We start from the raw sequence: 17734 nt of genomic DNA, 5'->3' as shown, positions 1-17734 counted from the left end.
ATTTCAATGAAACTGTCCGAGATGTTTTCGTATTGTCTTGAGTCAGAGCAGAGACAAGAGAAAGAGGAAATTTTTCATGGATTGCCTTCTAAACATTGGCGGGGCGCGCTTTGGAATCCCAATTATATTTATAGCGCCACCTAGACTAGACCACGAGTTAATAGGACCTAGTACACCACGCCATTGTATTAAGTAGCGCAGCTCGCCAGGTGTAACTCCGAACACATACCAAAATTAATTCTACAGCTCATTGGTAGACGTTAAGTTTGTTTCACACATTTCTTCTTACTTCTCTACTCAGAACTAAATGCTTGGTTAAAAGGTCAATCCGGTTATTCTCGAACCCGCATTCACTACCAAATTCTGTGACAATTTTTATTATTTAAATATTCAAGTACACTATTGTGTAATTTTTCTATAATATTTCACGGTACAATAGTCGGATTTTATTTTTATTTAATTTATTCATTTGTATTTGTATACACGTTACATTTAAAATGTCACGTGCACCCAGTAAGGGTAAGTCTTGTAAGCTAAAATTAAAATTAATTATGCAATTTGAATACAAGTTAATAGTTACATAATGGAAACAATATTATTTAAGAGAATCACTTTCAAAATATTCATTAACTGAGCAATAGCATTTTTTATTTAGTAATAATTTTAGTTTGTTACAAAATCTGGAGAGTTTAAATAATATTGCACGATAAAAAAATCTAATACTAAAGTATTAAAAGTTGCAGCGGAAATTGGGCAGTGAACACTAATTCGAAAATGAACTAAGCAACGCTTTTAACAACAAAATTGTTTGTTTTAGCTACAAATCAATAATCACTCTTGAAAATGAAAAGAATGGTGCCTTAAAATGTGACGTCTGCAATCAGACGTTCAGTAAAGACTTTTTACTTCGAATTCACATCCGCAAGTTCCACTTCAACTTAAAAGCTAAAGTGCCCTATGCGGAAATAAAAAAAGTGAACCAAATATGGTTTGAAAAGGTGTTGAACTCTAATAAAATTATTGAAATAAAGAAAACTGCAAAAAATACCTTGGTCTTGCGTAAGCTTGATGATAATACAGCTATAAAGATTATGGACGGTGACAGACAGACCATAGACTTGTCTAATATATACCCAACATATAATACTATGTCAAAGAAAATAAATTGCAAATACTGTAACAAGAATATTTTAAAGAGAGACCACAAGAAGCATATTGATGAGGTACATTTGAAGAAGACAAAACACAACTGTAATAATTGTAACAGAAGCTTCAAACGTTTGTACCAGTATTTGCAGCATCAGTGCGGAAGACTTCACAAAGTTAAGGGTGTTAAACAAGCTAGGGAATGTCAAGGGTTTAAAATAAGTAGCGTGGAAAGTTTGCAAGTACCATTATTGTCTACAAATTGACGCATAAAGGAATTATTGTACAGGTAAATTAAACACTGCTAACTGTTAATCTGAACAACACGTGTAGGTTTGCATGTTTTTAACCGACTTCAAAAGAGAGATGAGGTTTTCAATATATATTTTTTTGTTTTTAATGATTCTTTTTTGTTGGAAAAAGGATACCTCAGTACTGGTCCCATTTAAACTTGAAGAAAATATTCAACCTCTAAGGGTGGCAAACTAGGGGAATGACTTTTAAGGTCGGTTTTTTTAGTACTCTCTGCGCAGAGATTATGTTTAAACCCTATATTGCGAGTGCCGTGGGCACACACGTAGACAACCATAAATTACACTCAAACTCACGAGATAAATAAATATAGGTCATACAAATAATTCCGCCGGCCCGGGAATCGAACCCGGGACTTCTGCGTGGCAGTCAAGCATGGTAACCGTTCAGCCACAGAGGCAGTTACGCTTTCATTATTATGCAAATGTGTGCGTCTATCAGCAGACATATTGGACAGAAAAAGGTCGGAGACGAATGCTGTAGGACCAGAACCCATAATGTTCCTTCCCTACAAATGGTCAAGAACAACTACATATATACACAAAGGTACCTACTAAATCTTCTCATAATAACATATGAACACCCCTTAGGCCGGCCACACACAGTGAGAAATCCAAACGAAGCAAAACCATACAAATCATGGACTTATCACACACATACACATACACATACATAGTAGTATTCCGTATGAATTTTCAGTTTCGAAATTTTGTACGCTGGCTTGTGTTTGTGATTCCTCACGGAAAAAACCATTCCTATTGCAAGTATTCCGTAGATTTTGCAAGGCGGCAACACAGTCGTTTTCGTACGTACTTTCGCTGCGAGAACATCAGGGGCCTTACCATGAACTCTTATTACAGTTAAGTACAGGTTCGTAACGACAAAAAAGTGGGATGGTGATATTCACTTCATGTAGTGCTGTCTCAGAATGATTCATTTTAGGTGTAAACTGAATTAATAAGAATTCATGGTAAGACACCTGGACTCAATACCCTACATCTCTCGACCGATGCTTGTTACTCCGAACGGAAATAAACGTACGTGTGTGATGTGTATACGGAATCTCGAATCAATATTCCAAAAACGAAATTCCGACTGTATGTGGCCGGCCTTACGGCTTGTAGACAGGCTAAGGAAGCACTCCCAAAGCTCAACGCCAGTCTATCTCGTAAATTAATCAAACTTAAAAGGCAAGAGCTTCGCTCTCTAACTGCCGGTTCATGGTCCATACAATAAACACTTTTTTTTTTCAATTTAGGTATCACAGATAGCCAACCCTCTATGCAGAACGTGCACGGTGGGGGAGGATACGGTTGCGCACATCCTACTACAATGCTCCGGCGTGGCTAGCTACAGGGCAAAGTACCTTGGAGTGCCGAGGTCGCTCTTCGAAGTCTTCGACAAACCCAGGAAGTTGCTGAGATTCCTGAAGGAACTTGGGTGGTACGAGTAGGACTCTGCAACCACCACACGCTAAATAGACACCTGGACGTCAAGTTGCTGACATCAGCCCGTTACACCAAGTACCTAGATGTGTGCGTCCGTACATTATACTAAATAATTTACTATAGGCTGTGCTCACCTTATCATGCAGTAATTAATTGTTGTTTGATTTTAAAGTTGGGACTTAATCGTGTATAAAACATATTTTATTTGATTTACTGAGTCTGCTAGTCGGTCCATTCGTGAGACCATGGACGTGGTGCTATATATGGCTATATAAAGCTACACTTTTACTGTGGTACCTTTAACGTGGAGCTATATGGCTATATAATACAGCAACACTTTTACTATGATACCGTTGACATAGGACTATGTAGCTATATACAGTTACACTTTTATTGTGGTACCGTTGACATAGGACTATGTAGCTATATACAGTTACACTTTTATTGTGGTACCATTAACATGGTGCTATAAGATATATACAGTTACTCTTTTACTGTGGTACCATTATCATGGGGCTATATAGCTATATACAGCTACACTTTTATTGTGGTACCATTAACATGGGGCTATGTAGCTATATACAGGTACACTTTATACATATAAATCCCAATTTACTAGTCTACTTACTTCGTATTACCAATTCCTAAATTTAGATAGTTAAATAGATTAAACTCAGCTTACCGAATATTCTCCGACTGTAACCGGATTTTTAACTATAGCAGAATACACTGAAGTTTAATTGGTTGGTAGTTTCTTATGTAAAATATATAGTGTCCTAAAGGACAGATTTCACTGAAAGTAAATTGATATCATTTTTAAACGCTGACAAAAACTATTTTCGTTTCCTAGCCGCCAATCCAATATACTGATATGACATGTTAAGAATTTCGATCTTATATTAATTCAATTCTCCTCATCGAGTATACATATAACCAGAAGTAGAGACGAAATAAGGGCCATCCGTCCCTGGCAACTCTTCAGGTAAATTGGCCTTATATCATTTTTAAAAGTTAACTCTCGTTTGCGCTGAAATCACAAATTAGAAAGCTGAAATAGTACAACGCCAACAAACTGATCTGTGTGTCAGTCTCCGTATATTCAAAAAATATTCTGTATTAATTGTAATAAAGATAATATCTCAAATAATGGGGGGCTGTTCCATTCTGTGGTGTAGGAAAATCAGCAAAACATCTATTTACAAAACAAAAAAAATCACATTTCATCGGTAATTAAATATTAAATATGTAATTTTTCAATTTGCGTCCATTACAGCAAAGCTCGAGTTAAACTGGTCGATTTGAAGTGAAACAATTGACGACATCCGTCAATTGTTACGACTTCGGGCTGGCCAATCGCAGCGCAGTTGTCACCGTAATGATTTGGCAGAATAGTTTTCAAACAAATTAAATGACATTTCGTCTCTATTTCTGGTTATATACTCGATGATTCTCTTCAATCAAAAGAACATAACTGAACATAAAATGCAATAATTAATCCATACTTAACTAGATATTTATTTAATAATTTTAATTGAAGATTAAAGGGTTTCATTGAGGCTTAAAGGGGTCATTGGCGTATCAGCCAAGTTAATGTAAGACCCTTTAAAACGTCCACGGGGCGGTCAAAGGGTTAATAATAATAAAATAATTTGTAGATAGTAAATAATTAAAAAATATATTTTGGTACCAGAGAAATGGGATGGAAGTATATGGAAACTAAATGTAAATGAATTATTTATTCAACAGTTTAATAGTAAAAAGTCTTTAACGTTTCTTTTTGACTAATTCTATTTTAGTGAGTTTATTGGTCTATAGTCTGTCTTTTTTTTAAACCGAGTAAAATGACAGTTCATTGCGCAAAAGTGTTGCCCGCTTGCGAACAGCTAGTGATTGCAGTCGATAAATATTCTATCGACTATCGACTGAATATTGATCACTCTTATGGAATAAATAGTCGAACTTTTTTCATTTGAATCGTCTTCAACCCATTGTTCATCCAATCGCTGAGCACAAGTTCATTTGAATTGTCAATTTTTGAAAGGTATATATACTAAGGAGATAAATTTCTGACCTATACGGAAAAAAGAAATGATCTGACGAAAGAGGAATCTGACGGATGTGTACTAAATCCATATGACAAAAGCGGAATTTGACGAAAGTGTCGTTATTGGTTGTCCACATTCGTTATTCCTGACGAACCTAAACTGAAATCATGAAAAAACTATTTCTGACGAAACTGGAATATGACGTATGTGTGCTAAAGACTGACTGCGAAAAAATCGACTACGCAGTAATAAGTTTGTGTTTGTCTGATAAATAAATAAATAAGTTACTCTCATAGATTTATGGGTACTTATATACTAAATCTATGGTTACACTACACTTGATTTATCATGCTACGTATTGGTAATGTAGTAAGAGAAAAAGTTTTATAGTTGCTAGTTAAGATATATTTGAATAAAAATATTGATTAAACCAAACGTTCTAAATAGATTCAGGCGAATCTGTTAATTACTTAAATATATTTAGTTTTGATTTTTGCTTTTTATTTTTTTTTTCAGAGGGAGGTTTAGCCACTCTGTGTATATATTTGAAATAGATTATTCCGATCTCCGATCATCACAACGTGAAAATGATAATCACAGTTAAAAATAGCCTAATTATTCTAGAAAGTGTCACCAATAATAGAATGTACAATTACATGGTCGATTTTTATTAACCCTGATTGGATGATTTAAAAAAAACAGTTCCCATGGTTTTATTTTTTTAGAACGAAAATTAAATGTAACGTTTATTTAAATACGTTGATTATTTTAACTATATTGTCTGCTTGCCGGTTTATGTACGTATTTTTAAACGATCACTGTCTAGGGGTCGTATTCTAGAACTATACTCAATGCTCACATCAGGATTTGAGTATGATTCAAAGCACTAGAAATCATACTCAAGTCCCTGCCATTAGGATCGTATTTCCAGTGCTTGAAATCATACTCAGATCATGACTTGAGCATTGAGTAGAGTTCTGGAATACGGCCCTTAGTATGCATTTTTAATTTATTTCATTTTGTAAAGTATTTTTTTTAAGATTTTTTTCATTTAGTACGTATAGGGACGAGAGTATGTCAAGCTCCACACTTAAGACGATCCAGATGTCAAGTCCAGGTCATGCAATAAATAAAAAATTCAGATGTCAAGTGTGTGTTTGGTTGTGTGTGCGTGTGTGTGTGTGTGTGAGCGCGCGCGCACGTGTGTGTATGTGCGTGGGAGCGTGCATGCCTGCGTGCGTGTGTGTGTATTCAAATAAATAAAATATCTTTTTATTATTCATTGAAAAAATATTATATTTCATGATTCCGAATGTACTTGACACTTGCGTTCTTATCAGCAAACTATTTTTGTTGTACGACTTTGAAGCAATACATTTTTTTGTTGACGAATCAATACATTGAAAAGTACAGTCTAGAGAAAAATCTTAACACTAAACCGTTTTTATTGCGATCGGTTTAATTTTCAAGCAAGTTTGACATGCCCTTGACCTCGTACAGTGAAGAGCACGTCAAGCTTTATACTTTGGACCGTGCTTATCGTAAGCGACATAGAGTTGGATTTAAGGTCTTAAGTGTCAAGGTTGACTTTACGTACATTTTTTTTAATCAGTGAAGAGAGACAATTTAAGATAGATTCTACGAAGATTATGCGCCGAGGTTGGCAACGAACAGTGGCATATTATGGAGGCAATTTGTGTGCTCTAAACTTATTTCATCAAATCGCAATCCTCACCTCAGTCAAGAATGAGATACATGTGGGACCCATTACTAGTGTTTAATGCGTGCTTACAAATATTAATTATTTATATACAATAGAGTAATTTAATGATTGCATTATAATGTAAGTATATAATATCTATATAGCGTAATTAATTAGTTGAGATTGTTTGTTTTGTGAAATAATTAAAAAAATATGAACGGATATACTTGTATCTTTTTTTTTCTATTTTACCCTGTTTTTAGCAAGGGCTTCTATTAACTTTGCCTTTTTGTGTTGCGTATAGTCAAGATAATACATAATATTGCTTGATAACGCAATTTAAAGTAAAGCTAGCAGCTAAAAATGCTATTGACCTTGTTTAAGCCGTTATTGACATTTAATAAAAGTTAGAGCCATGGAAGTTCGTCATGAAATAAATTGTGGAATTTTCGGTAGGATTAGTTTTAGGCTAAAGTTGAATGTTACATGCCCGTAGTCCTACTGGTAGAACCACGCACCAAAAATATTCCCTTGCATGTGTCAGTGCTTTTGAATATAGGCGCCTAATTACCTGTTGCGCGACCTTGACGTGTGACTTTTCTTTAGGCCATTTTTTCTTTTTGCTTGGATACAAGTACTTTGAGCCAGGTCGTCATTTAACTTAAAGCCATACCGGATGACATACAGCGGTAAAGTGACGTAACGAAAGTATGTGTACTATTTTCCATGCACATGTGTATTAGTTTTCTCCGTCTACGATTAGATGCTAACGTATCTCTAAGGTGTGAGCGCAATGTCAATACCTACTGTGACGTGGTCTTTTATAGTACCTGATTATTTTATTTAGTATGAATTATTACGGGAAAAAGAAGACATGAACCAATACTACAAACAAAGAAAGCAAAAAGATGAGTTTCACCGAAATTAAAAAGACAAAAAATCCTGATAAGTTCCATGATTACTTACGCTAGAACGACTATTGAAACGTTTGATTACATTCTTCCAAATATCCAGCCAAAATTCGAACGCGCATTCATTCACCGCTCGCCTTTGCCATCGAGAAAGCTACAGAAATATAAATAGTGAAGTCATCTGACGACAGTAGTTTGCAGCCGAAATCGACCGAACCGACTGGGTGTGTCGCGTCGCCTTCGGCAATGTGCACTTGACAGTCGCGTGAAAACAAAGCATCAATTTGACAAAAAAAAAAAAATTAGCTGTCAAATCGTCATTTTTGGGCTAAATAGCATACATACAAATGATATTATTGCAATAATTTCTAGTACTTTTTATGCGAAATAATTAAAGAAAAATGTCACAACAACTAGAATTATTAACGGAGAATCCAACGCAATGGATAGCAGTGTCATTTGTTACGCCAGAAATACAGAAAAAGGAAATTAAACCGTTTGTTATTTGTAAGTTTTCCATGCTCCTCTTGAACAATTTATAACGCAATATATAAAGGAAATATATTAAAAATTAATTTTACTTGGTTTATAAAAGACATTACTCTCTTCTGTAGTGGCTTTAAAGGAGCTAGAAGGTACACCAGACAGACGCACATCAAGTCTCATGAGCGCTGACAAGTTTGCCGCTGTCAGGGCTGTCGTTAGGCACGTTGCGAGGCTACGGTCTGAACAAAAAGAAGGCTGGAACCCGGATGATGTTATGACGTTTTTGGAAGGGCTCAGGTAACATAATTAATGGCCTGTAGAAAAGACCTATTCGACCCAAAGAAGATTCGTATTCGTTCCCAATCTAAGACTATACATATCTAGAAAACTCGAACGCACTTCGGACATTAGGTACGATTCACATCTGAGAAAATACAAACATTGCTTGTACATCTATACTGTAGCCAAATTGGATGTAGAATAAATGTCAACAAACAAAAACAAAGGATTTTTAAGGTTTTCATCGCAGACTTCACAGTTACCCCATTCTCAATATTTTCCTGCGAAATTCAACTAGGTTATGGATAATACTAAATCTTGAAGCCATGTTTATAATGAATATTATTCAACAGAAGTTTCAAATCACATAAATTACCAGTGTAGTGCTGGTGCGTAGAAAACTGAGACGCAGACGGAAAGTGCGCAAGGCGTATATTAGATACAAGACAAAACAAAAAGTTATGCAACTAAGCACCCAACAGTGCGTCTCACATGCGTGAAAACGCAAGTTAAGTGCCAAAGCTTAAGTAAGATAGCAGTGAGTAAGGAAAGAACCGAAATGTCTCAATAACTTGAGTGCCGTTCTGTGCCATACAATTAGTATAGCGGTAGTAAACATTTATGGTAAGCATTAACAATACAAAACATATGAGATGACTTATACTATTGGAGTTAACAAAACGATAGCGCGTTTCAGAGTACAACCAATGCCATCTAGCGGTAAATAGGGTTATGTATGTAATTGTAATATAGGGTTAAGTAGGTAATTGGGAAATTTTAAATTCCAATTATGAGAGTAGGCCGTGGGCAGAGCGAGCCTTAATAATGAGCATTGAAAAAAATGTTCTTTTCCAATGCCATTATTGGTTGCCTGGCAACATTTTGTTATTAAATATTCTACATCGAATTTGGCTAGAGTATACAGATAAAGATCCTGTGACATTTTGGATCATCATTTTGTAACCAGCTCACATATATACTCCTGTGTTCTTACCTGTAACCGTTTCGTCACTTCTCTGCATGAAATCCTACCCCTAAAATCCTCCATTCTATTAATATAAACTTTCTCCTAACATTAGTACACTCTCCCTTTGTGTATGTCCTGTGTAAATTTATTAAATAAAAACTATTATTTTCCCTAATAGTCTGTGTAAGTTCTCTGTTCTTGTAGTTTCTCTTCTAAGTAATTTTTGTTGAAATTCACTGGTCAAATCTTGATTAAAAAACGTGTGTGTTCCTTAACTCGACATTGGCAGAATCATCAATGTTATAGATGGAGCTACAACATTATAAAGAAAAAGAGATAGGAATTGGACGTAGTGCACAAATGCTCTTAAGTTGATTATATTATGTCATGTCAATCAGCAAAGCGAAGGATTTCTACATTTGCGGCGTATCTAAAATGCACTTAATTCATCAGGAAGACAGTTAACGTTAGAGTGTGCATTTTGAGTGGAAGCTCTTATTGAGACTTGTAAACACCAAATAAATAGAGATATTAGGAACAACTAAGACATATGAGCATCGAGTATAGTATAACCAGAAACAGAGACAATGTGTCATTTAATTTGTTTGAAAACTATTCTACCAAATTATTACGGTGACAACTGCGCTCTGATTGGCCAGTGCGAATTGGAAACAATTGACAATTGTTTCACTTCAAATCGACCAGTTTAACTTGAGCTTTGCTATAATGGACGAAAATTGAAAAATTACATGTTCAATATTTCATTACCGATGAAATGTGATTTCATTTGTTTGACCCATATCATTGGCCACTTGTATGGCAAAAGTGCTGGACGGTTTGCTTATTCACATATTGACTAAACACCTTAAAATACATGATGCACAGTTTGGGTTCATGTCTGGACTCTCTACAGAGTCTGCGGTGTTATGCCTCAAGCATACTGTCCAGTATTACACGGACCGACGAACACCAGTTTATGCGTGTTTCCTGGACTTGTCCAAGGCCTTCGGTATGGTCTCGTATGACGTGCTTTGGCACAAATTGCGTTGTGGGACAGACCTTCCGCCAGAGGTCATTGGGCTCTTCGAATACTGGTATGGAAACCAGATCAATAATGTTAAGTGGGCTGGTTCTCTGTCGAAGTCGTACAGGTTGAGGTATGGGGTGCGGCAAGGGGGTCTCACGACGCCAAAGCTCTTCAACCTGTACGTGAATGCGCTGATTGAGGAGCTCAGCGGCACTAACGTTGGATGGTCATTGGACGGCGGTACCATGGTCAACAACATAAGTTACGCCGATGATATGGTGCTACTGAGCCCGTCAATTTGTGCCCTCAGAGATCAGATCAGAGGTTATTTGGTATTTGTGAGAACTATGTTGTTGCTCAGGGACTCAGGTATAATGCTAAAAAAGTGCGTTTCTAGTATTTAAGCCGCGGGGTGGAGTAGTGGGCGTTGTACCGCTGGTCTCCTTCTGTGGCTGTGAACTCGTGAGAGCGTTCAAATTTAAATACCTGGGTCACTGGGTGACTGACGATCAGTCCGATCTGGTGGACATTGTAAGAGAGCGGATAGCACGCAGAGCACAGAAAAATGTACGCCTGCACATCAAGCTACACATTGACGTATCTTGTTCCGTTGCACTGGAGGCGATTTTCGAACAAAAATGTTTAGCCTGATGTGCCGTTGTCCGTACATCCATACTGAATCTATCTACTTTCCATTTTCTTTGACATTGATTTTATGACATTTATTAATAAAATAATTAATGTAAATGGAAACAATCAACCTGATTAGCATCATCGTTGTGGAGTTTTATCAAAGTTATATTTTCAAAACAACTGAGCTGCTTCGGCTTAGTCTGTTTCTGGAAGATTTGTAAATGATTCCAGCATGCCGTTGAGGTCATGTCACGACTCGAACATCAGTAATGGATATCAGCATCGACGAATGCGTATGCTGGTGGAAATATTTTAATTTATGCAGATTATTCGCGGATGCAGATGCTGATGCTGGTGCCTTGAATAGAACATAGAAAGTTACATAAAACAACACTGACTATCATACATCCACATACAATTGTTAGGGACACACGGCGTGCTTAATGCATTTAATTTTTATTTTTTTATTTAATTAATTTTTAATTTTATAAAAAGTAATAATGAAATGAACTATTTTTCCGGATTAAAATCGCGTATGTTTGTTTTGTCAAACAAACCAACGTTTCGGGCACTTTACAGGTCCCATGGTCACGGTTTACTGAGGTGGTACAGTCATCAACCAGTTATATTTAATATTAATGCAAACCACCCAATTTTTTCGGAAAAATAGTTTAATTTCCCATGTGCAACAATTGCGAAAACCTAAGTACTCGATAAGTAATAATGAAAATTAAAAAAATATTGTAACGAACAAACTGTATCTTCTAGGTTTTCTCCAGAAAGTGCAACAGAACTCGCAAGTCTTCTCTGTACAGAAAAAATGTATGACAGCATACCTTTACACATGAGGACGAAACCTGGATTAGTCAGTTTGCAGTGGAAGATAGATTTATCTCTCAGGTGAGGTTTCTTTGTACCTACTATAGGACTAGCACGATAGGGCGCGATTGACATAAAGCGCGAGATACTGCTATTCTCGCATAGAAATTAAGTAGCATCCAATGCTACTTAATTTATAAATATATGCCAAAAACATTTTAATGTACCAACACCGAACATAAATGCCGAAAACATTCTAATCTACCACCAACCAACACTTGCATGCCAAAAACGGTAGCAGTGGAGCTCCTTGTGAAAGAGTTCGTCCAGGGAAGTACTGCCATCTTACATATTTATGTCGCCAAGCAGTAATATTAGCATCACTGCGCTCCGGTTTTGAAGGGTAAGGGTGCTGGTGAAATTACAGGCACATGGGACTTGTCAACTTATGTGTTGGGCACACTGACGGACCTCTCGGGTCTTTGCGATTTAAAGCTCTTTGAAGCTTATCATCAGGCGCACGACTTGTTCGTCCGAAACAAATTACTGTCAAATAAGTAATACTCGATTAAAGACGCATGATGCAAATGAAGCTTCATACTTGAGTTTATAAATAAATAAATAAATAAATAAATAACGCACACACTCAACATAGCCCCGCACTAGGGAAACCCTGTGTCGCGGGTGCCATGGACACACACATAGACAACCACAAATTACACCCATACTCACGAGAGAAATAAATGTAGGCCATACAAACATTTCTCCCGGCCCGGGAATCGAACCTGGGACCTCTGCGTGGCAGTCCGGCATGGTAACCGTTCGGCCACGGAGGCAGTTAAATAAATAAATATCTTTTCATATTGGGCGAGTATTACTTATTTGTAAGAGCAGTTGCGCACTACGTCCTATTCGAATTAGGGGGGCTACTCTCGATCCCGTCCGAAACAATTACTGCCAAATAAGTAACATTCGACAAAATTAGAAGACAAGTATCCAGTATGAAGCTTCATTCGCATCACGCGTCTTTTCATTTGGTCAAATATTGCTTATTTGGCAGTAATTGTTTCGGACGGATGTCGGCCTACGGAGCTGAGCCATTACCTTTCGCCTCAGACCTCTATATAAGATTTTTGTACATTATGTTTTTGTATCGTTGTTGAGGCAATAAATCTTTTTATTATTATGATAAATGCAATTCTATGCCGCTTACGATAAGAACGGTCCAAAGTACATACAAGTGTCAAGCTTGATGTGCTCTTGACTATACAAGCTATATTCGTATTTACTCAAATTTGAATCAGACTTATGCTCAGGCCTCTCAGAGGCTGTTTTGAACCCTGCCACACTGAAAAGCGGCGGCCGCGCGTCTGTCACGCTTTTCAGTGTGGCAGGGTTCATATAAACTCGTACATTACAAACATTCCCGCGCCCGGAACGCTTCCGCGGCCGCCTCTGTGTGGCTAGAGCATTAGTACACAAGCGACTTGCGAAGTGGGTCCGAGTTTTCTAGATTCGTATAGTGTTCGATATCACTCTTTATGTGGAGACAGGCTAGTAGTGGAGAAAAACAATAAAAAGGCACCAAATAAACTAAGACACATTTATTCTGCCCTCTTGCAATGTAAGTTTTACAAAGAGTAAAAAGTAATGGCGCACAGGCGGGAAAATTATGACGTTTCGTTTCGTTGTGTTGGTATTTACATAAGTAGCCAACCTAACAATTATTGTTGGAATTGCCAACATATAATCTCGTATTCGGAAATATGAGAACATTAGAATCCGATGTCGTGCACAGACGCGCTAAGTGTTTCGGATTGATGTCGGACGAAGAACGGGAGTAGAACGCCCTGGAACGCAGTAATGTTAATATTCGTGCCCACTAACTCACAAACATTTAATATTCTATATCAGAACATGCAAAGTATGTTTAATAAGAGAGAATTACTTGAAGCTTTCCTATGTGATAAACGCAATAATTATCAAGCACTATGTATGACGGAAACATGGTTGTCGAAAGGCAAAGCCAATCTTGTATGTTTCGAAGAATACCATTTGGCTGCTTCTTTTCATCGGGAAAACCACAAGGGCGGCGGGGTATGCATAATATTAAATGATAATATTGAGTATGTCGAGGTTAAAAAAGTAGCGGAAATGTCAATTGAATACATTATTGAAGTCTGTGCTGTTGAGCTTTTGGATTTTGATACTTTGTTAATGGTTTTGTATTGGAATGGTAGAGAGGAGAATATTTTTTATACACAGTTAAAACTGGTACTTGAGTATATTACTAAAAAATATAACAATAAGAAAATAATAATAGGAGGCGATTTTAATATTAATATATTAGAAAAAAATAAACAATCTTTTGAACTTATAGACCTCATGTTGGAGTCTAACTTTAAACAACATATAAAGGAACCTACTCGAATCACAAAAAGTACGTCCACTTGCTTAGATTTAATATTCACTAACCTCTCGCAAAACTTTATTACTTCTGTTCAGGATTTTGGGTTTTCGGATCATAAGTGCACATCTTTACAACTACAAAATGTCCCAATAAGGAACACAAAGGATGCGGAATTCTGGTATAATACGAAAAGAATATATAATGATAAATTCATAAATAAATTTAAACAGCAATTGCAAAATATAGACTGGAAAAATTATGTTTCCGATAATGAAACTGTAAATACAAATTATAACAGTATAAATAAAATCCTACAGGACGTATTAGAAAGTTGTATTCCACGAAAAAGATTAAAAATTAATACAAAAGCAAATAAAACATGGCTCACTTATGGTATCAAGCAATCTTGTAAACATAAAAGATTACTAAAAATCCATACTACGTGCTCAAAAAATAATATTCTAATTAAACATTACAAACAATATGAAAAACATTTGAAAAAGGCAATCATTATATCCAAGAAGCTCCAATCAGCAAAAAGAATGTATAAATCAAGTAATAAAAATAAATGTATGTGGCAAATCATAAATGACATTAGAAAACAAAATTATAATAAAAGACATGAAAACATTAAATTAAATATAAATAATAATCTAATATTAGACCCAAAACAGGTTTCCAATTTATTAAACGAGCAATTCGCATCAGTTGGTCAGGCGCCCTGTTCCGGAAGCTCAAATGCAGCGCCGCCTCCACGAGGTCGACCTGCCGTGCAACGCAATGAAAACTCAATGTTTCTGAGTCCGGTCGACGAAAGAGAAATAATGTCACTGTTAAGAGGTCTTAAATCAAAATCAAGTTTTGGCATAGATGAGCTACCATCCACTCTGATTAAAAAATGCGCCCCAGAACTGATTCCGATCTTAACTTATATTGTAAACCAATCTTTTACGGAAGGAATTTTTCCCGATCAATTAAAAACCGCTATTATAAAGCCGATTCACAAAAGAAATTCAAGATCTGATCCGAATAATTACCGCCCAATTGCACTATTACCGATTATATCAAAAATCTTTGAGAAGGCGATGTTCAAGCGACTGTACTCCTTTTGTGAAAAATTCAATGTATTCCATGACGCTCAATACGGTTTTAGAAAAAACCGATCGACAACATTGGCCGCATATAAATATATAAATGAGGTCCTGAACATAATAAATAATAAAAAGTATGCGGTGGGAATATTATTTGATATGACCAAAGCGTACGAAAAAGTTAAATTTGATATCCTATTAAATAAGCTTTATGATATAGGAGTACGTGGGGTAGCACATCAGTGGTTTGTTTCCTTTCTCAGTAACCGATCACAATATGTTCAAATAGAATATTGCGAAAAAGAATCACATGTCATTAAAACGATTAGGTCGAAGGTTCAACAAGTGAGAGACTCTATTCCACAGGGTAGCGTTCTTGGCTGCGCCCTTTTTTTAATTTACATAAATGACCTCCCTAAAGCCGTAAATGAGAACTGTGTAATGTTCGCCGATGATTTTTCCCTCCTATTCTCATGTGACAATAACACAAATCTTAATGAAAGATTACTTAACATTATAAACACAATCGTAGAGTGGCTAAACGACCATAATTTAGAAATAAATTTAAAAAAAAGTAAAATTATGCAATTCAGGCCGATACAAAAGAAGCCATTAAAAATAAATGTCGAATATAAACACATAAGATTAGAAAGCGTTTCCAACTTCCCGTTATTAGGTATTAATATTGATTCCAACATTGATTGGAAATCGCATATCCAAAAAATTAAAACTAAATTGTCACAATTTACATACGCTCTACGAGAACTGAAAAAGAGCTCAAACTTAAAAACCGCAATAACTGCATACTATGCCTGCGCGCATGCTTGGTTGAGCTACGGCGTAATACTCTGGGGAAATAGTGTAAATGCCAAAGATCTCTTAATCTCACAGAAAAAATGTATCCGGATTCTCTCAAATATAAATCAACTAGAAAGTTGTAAACCTCATTTCAAAAGCCTCAACATACTAACCTTGCCAGGTATATATATATTAGAAATCTGCAAATTTATAAAAAAATACCCTAATTTGTATAATAAAACAGGAGACGCTCTTCGATACAACATTCATCGACGTAAAAATAACCTCATACAAATGCCATCTAGTTTGAAGCTACATAGTTCTGGAACATACCCTATGTCAATAAAAATCTATAATAGACTACCTGAATATTTAAAGGCTGAACCAAACATAACAAAATTCGTAAAAACTTTGAAAAAAATTTTAATTGCAAAGAGTTATTATGATGTGGACGAGTATTTGCAAGATAAATTGTTATAAGCAATAATTAATATCCGCCTCTCTCCCTTCCATGTTGCGATGCCTGCCAAGGTACAAGTGTATGTTAGTATATAAGTATTTTTATGTAACAACAACACATGTAAAGCACAAATAAATAAATAAATAAATATTATTTCTTGGCAGCAGAACGTCACTGGATTCTTTCAGAAGGGGCTCTACTGCTATTGAAATCACACGTATATACTTACTCCAATGTTTCCCTAAAAATAACTAGAATGTTTTTTTCCAGTCAAGCAAATCTCTCAACGTCACCACAAGATACTAAAGAAGTACTCCACCGTGATACGCACATCATTCTTCTTCTGAAACTAACAGACGGCTCGTCAAGAACTTATAGACTTAGTGTTAGTAAATTTCATGAATTTAGATACGTGATCGCAAGTGCCTTGAAGAATATGATTGTTTTGGAGAAAAGGAAATGCATGAGAAAGGACTGACATCAGTTTTATTCTGGGTAAGCTGTTTATATTTAGTGTAGCAACTCTAAATCTTCGGTGATGAATGCAGGTGCATTTAGCGCCCAATTGTGTCAGTCAACTAACCAATCAGGTGCGTCACTGATAGGATATTATAAAAATAAAATTGTTTATTGAATAACTTATTGTACAAAGGAATAACTAAAGACTAATTAATTATGCGAATCAATGTAAAATATAACACATATACCTGAACTAGAAGAATCCTGTGTTTCAGGTAAAAAGTTCTAATTATACAGTGGATATATGATATATATGAAAAAATCTGAAAATAAACATAAGTTTTGATGATACAATTTTAGGACAGACAATATCTTTCTGTCTTTTGTTGGTGTTTTATATTATATTGTATATGGCTTTCCGTGAACATACAATACGGGAGATACAAGAAGATGTATTAGGCACGTTTTTGTAAAGGTATGCTTTAGATTCGCTTGCAATATCTACAACGTTTCGGTTTTGAAGGGTAGGCGTGCTGGTGATATTACAAGCACATGGTACTTGTCAATTTATGCCTCAGGATGACGGGCGCAGTGGTAGTGACCCTTCGTTTTAAAGCTCTGAGTGGCACTGCAACTGTTATTGACAGGCATGTCGCTTACTGCCACGCCCAAGTATCATAAAAAAACACCCTAAATAACTTAAATATCGTACGCAATATGTTTCCCTCAATGTGATGTTTA

General features: G+C 36.0%; 1 protein-coding gene across 1 annotated transcript; it reads left to right on the top strand.

The window, feature by feature from the left end:
- Window positions 1–7965: 7965 nt before the first annotated feature.
- LOC113234542 (COMM domain-containing protein 5-like) lies at window positions 7966–17198 on the top strand. The gene is made up of 4 exons (XM_026469883.1): window positions 7966–8071; window positions 8179–8347; window positions 11725–11856; window positions 16805–17198. Exons 1-4 carry the CDS (start codon window positions 7966–7968, stop codon window positions 17010–17012), a joined length of 615 nt encoding a protein of 204 aa, XP_026325668.1. The 3' UTR covers window positions 17013–17198.
- Window positions 17199–17734: the final 536 nt, after the last annotated feature.

The sequence above is a fragment of the Hyposmocoma kahamanoa genome, unplaced genomic scaffold (genome assembly GCF_003589595.1).
Source record: "Hyposmocoma kahamanoa isolate Upper Pololo Valley unplaced genomic scaffold, ASM358959v1 84, whole genome shotgun sequence".
NCBI classification, from domain to species: Eukaryota; Metazoa; Arthropoda; class Insecta; order Lepidoptera; family Cosmopterigidae; genus Hyposmocoma; species Hyposmocoma kahamanoa.
Note: the sequence above shows the minus strand (reverse complement) of the source record. Positions and strands in the feature narration are given on the sequence as shown.

Coding starts and splice junctions, on each gene's coding strand:
- LOC113234542 (XM_026469883.1), top strand. CDS start 7,966: ATGTCACAACAACTAGAATTATTAACGGAGAATCCAACGCAATGGATA. Junction 8,072..8,178: donor AATTAAACCGTTTGTTATTT/GTAAGTTTTCCA, acceptor TCTCTTCTGTAG/TGGCTTTAAAGGAGCTAGAA. Junction 11,857..16,804: donor AAGATAGATTTATCTCTCAG/GTGAGGTTTCTT, acceptor GTTTTTTTCCAG/TCAAGCAAATCTCTCAACGT.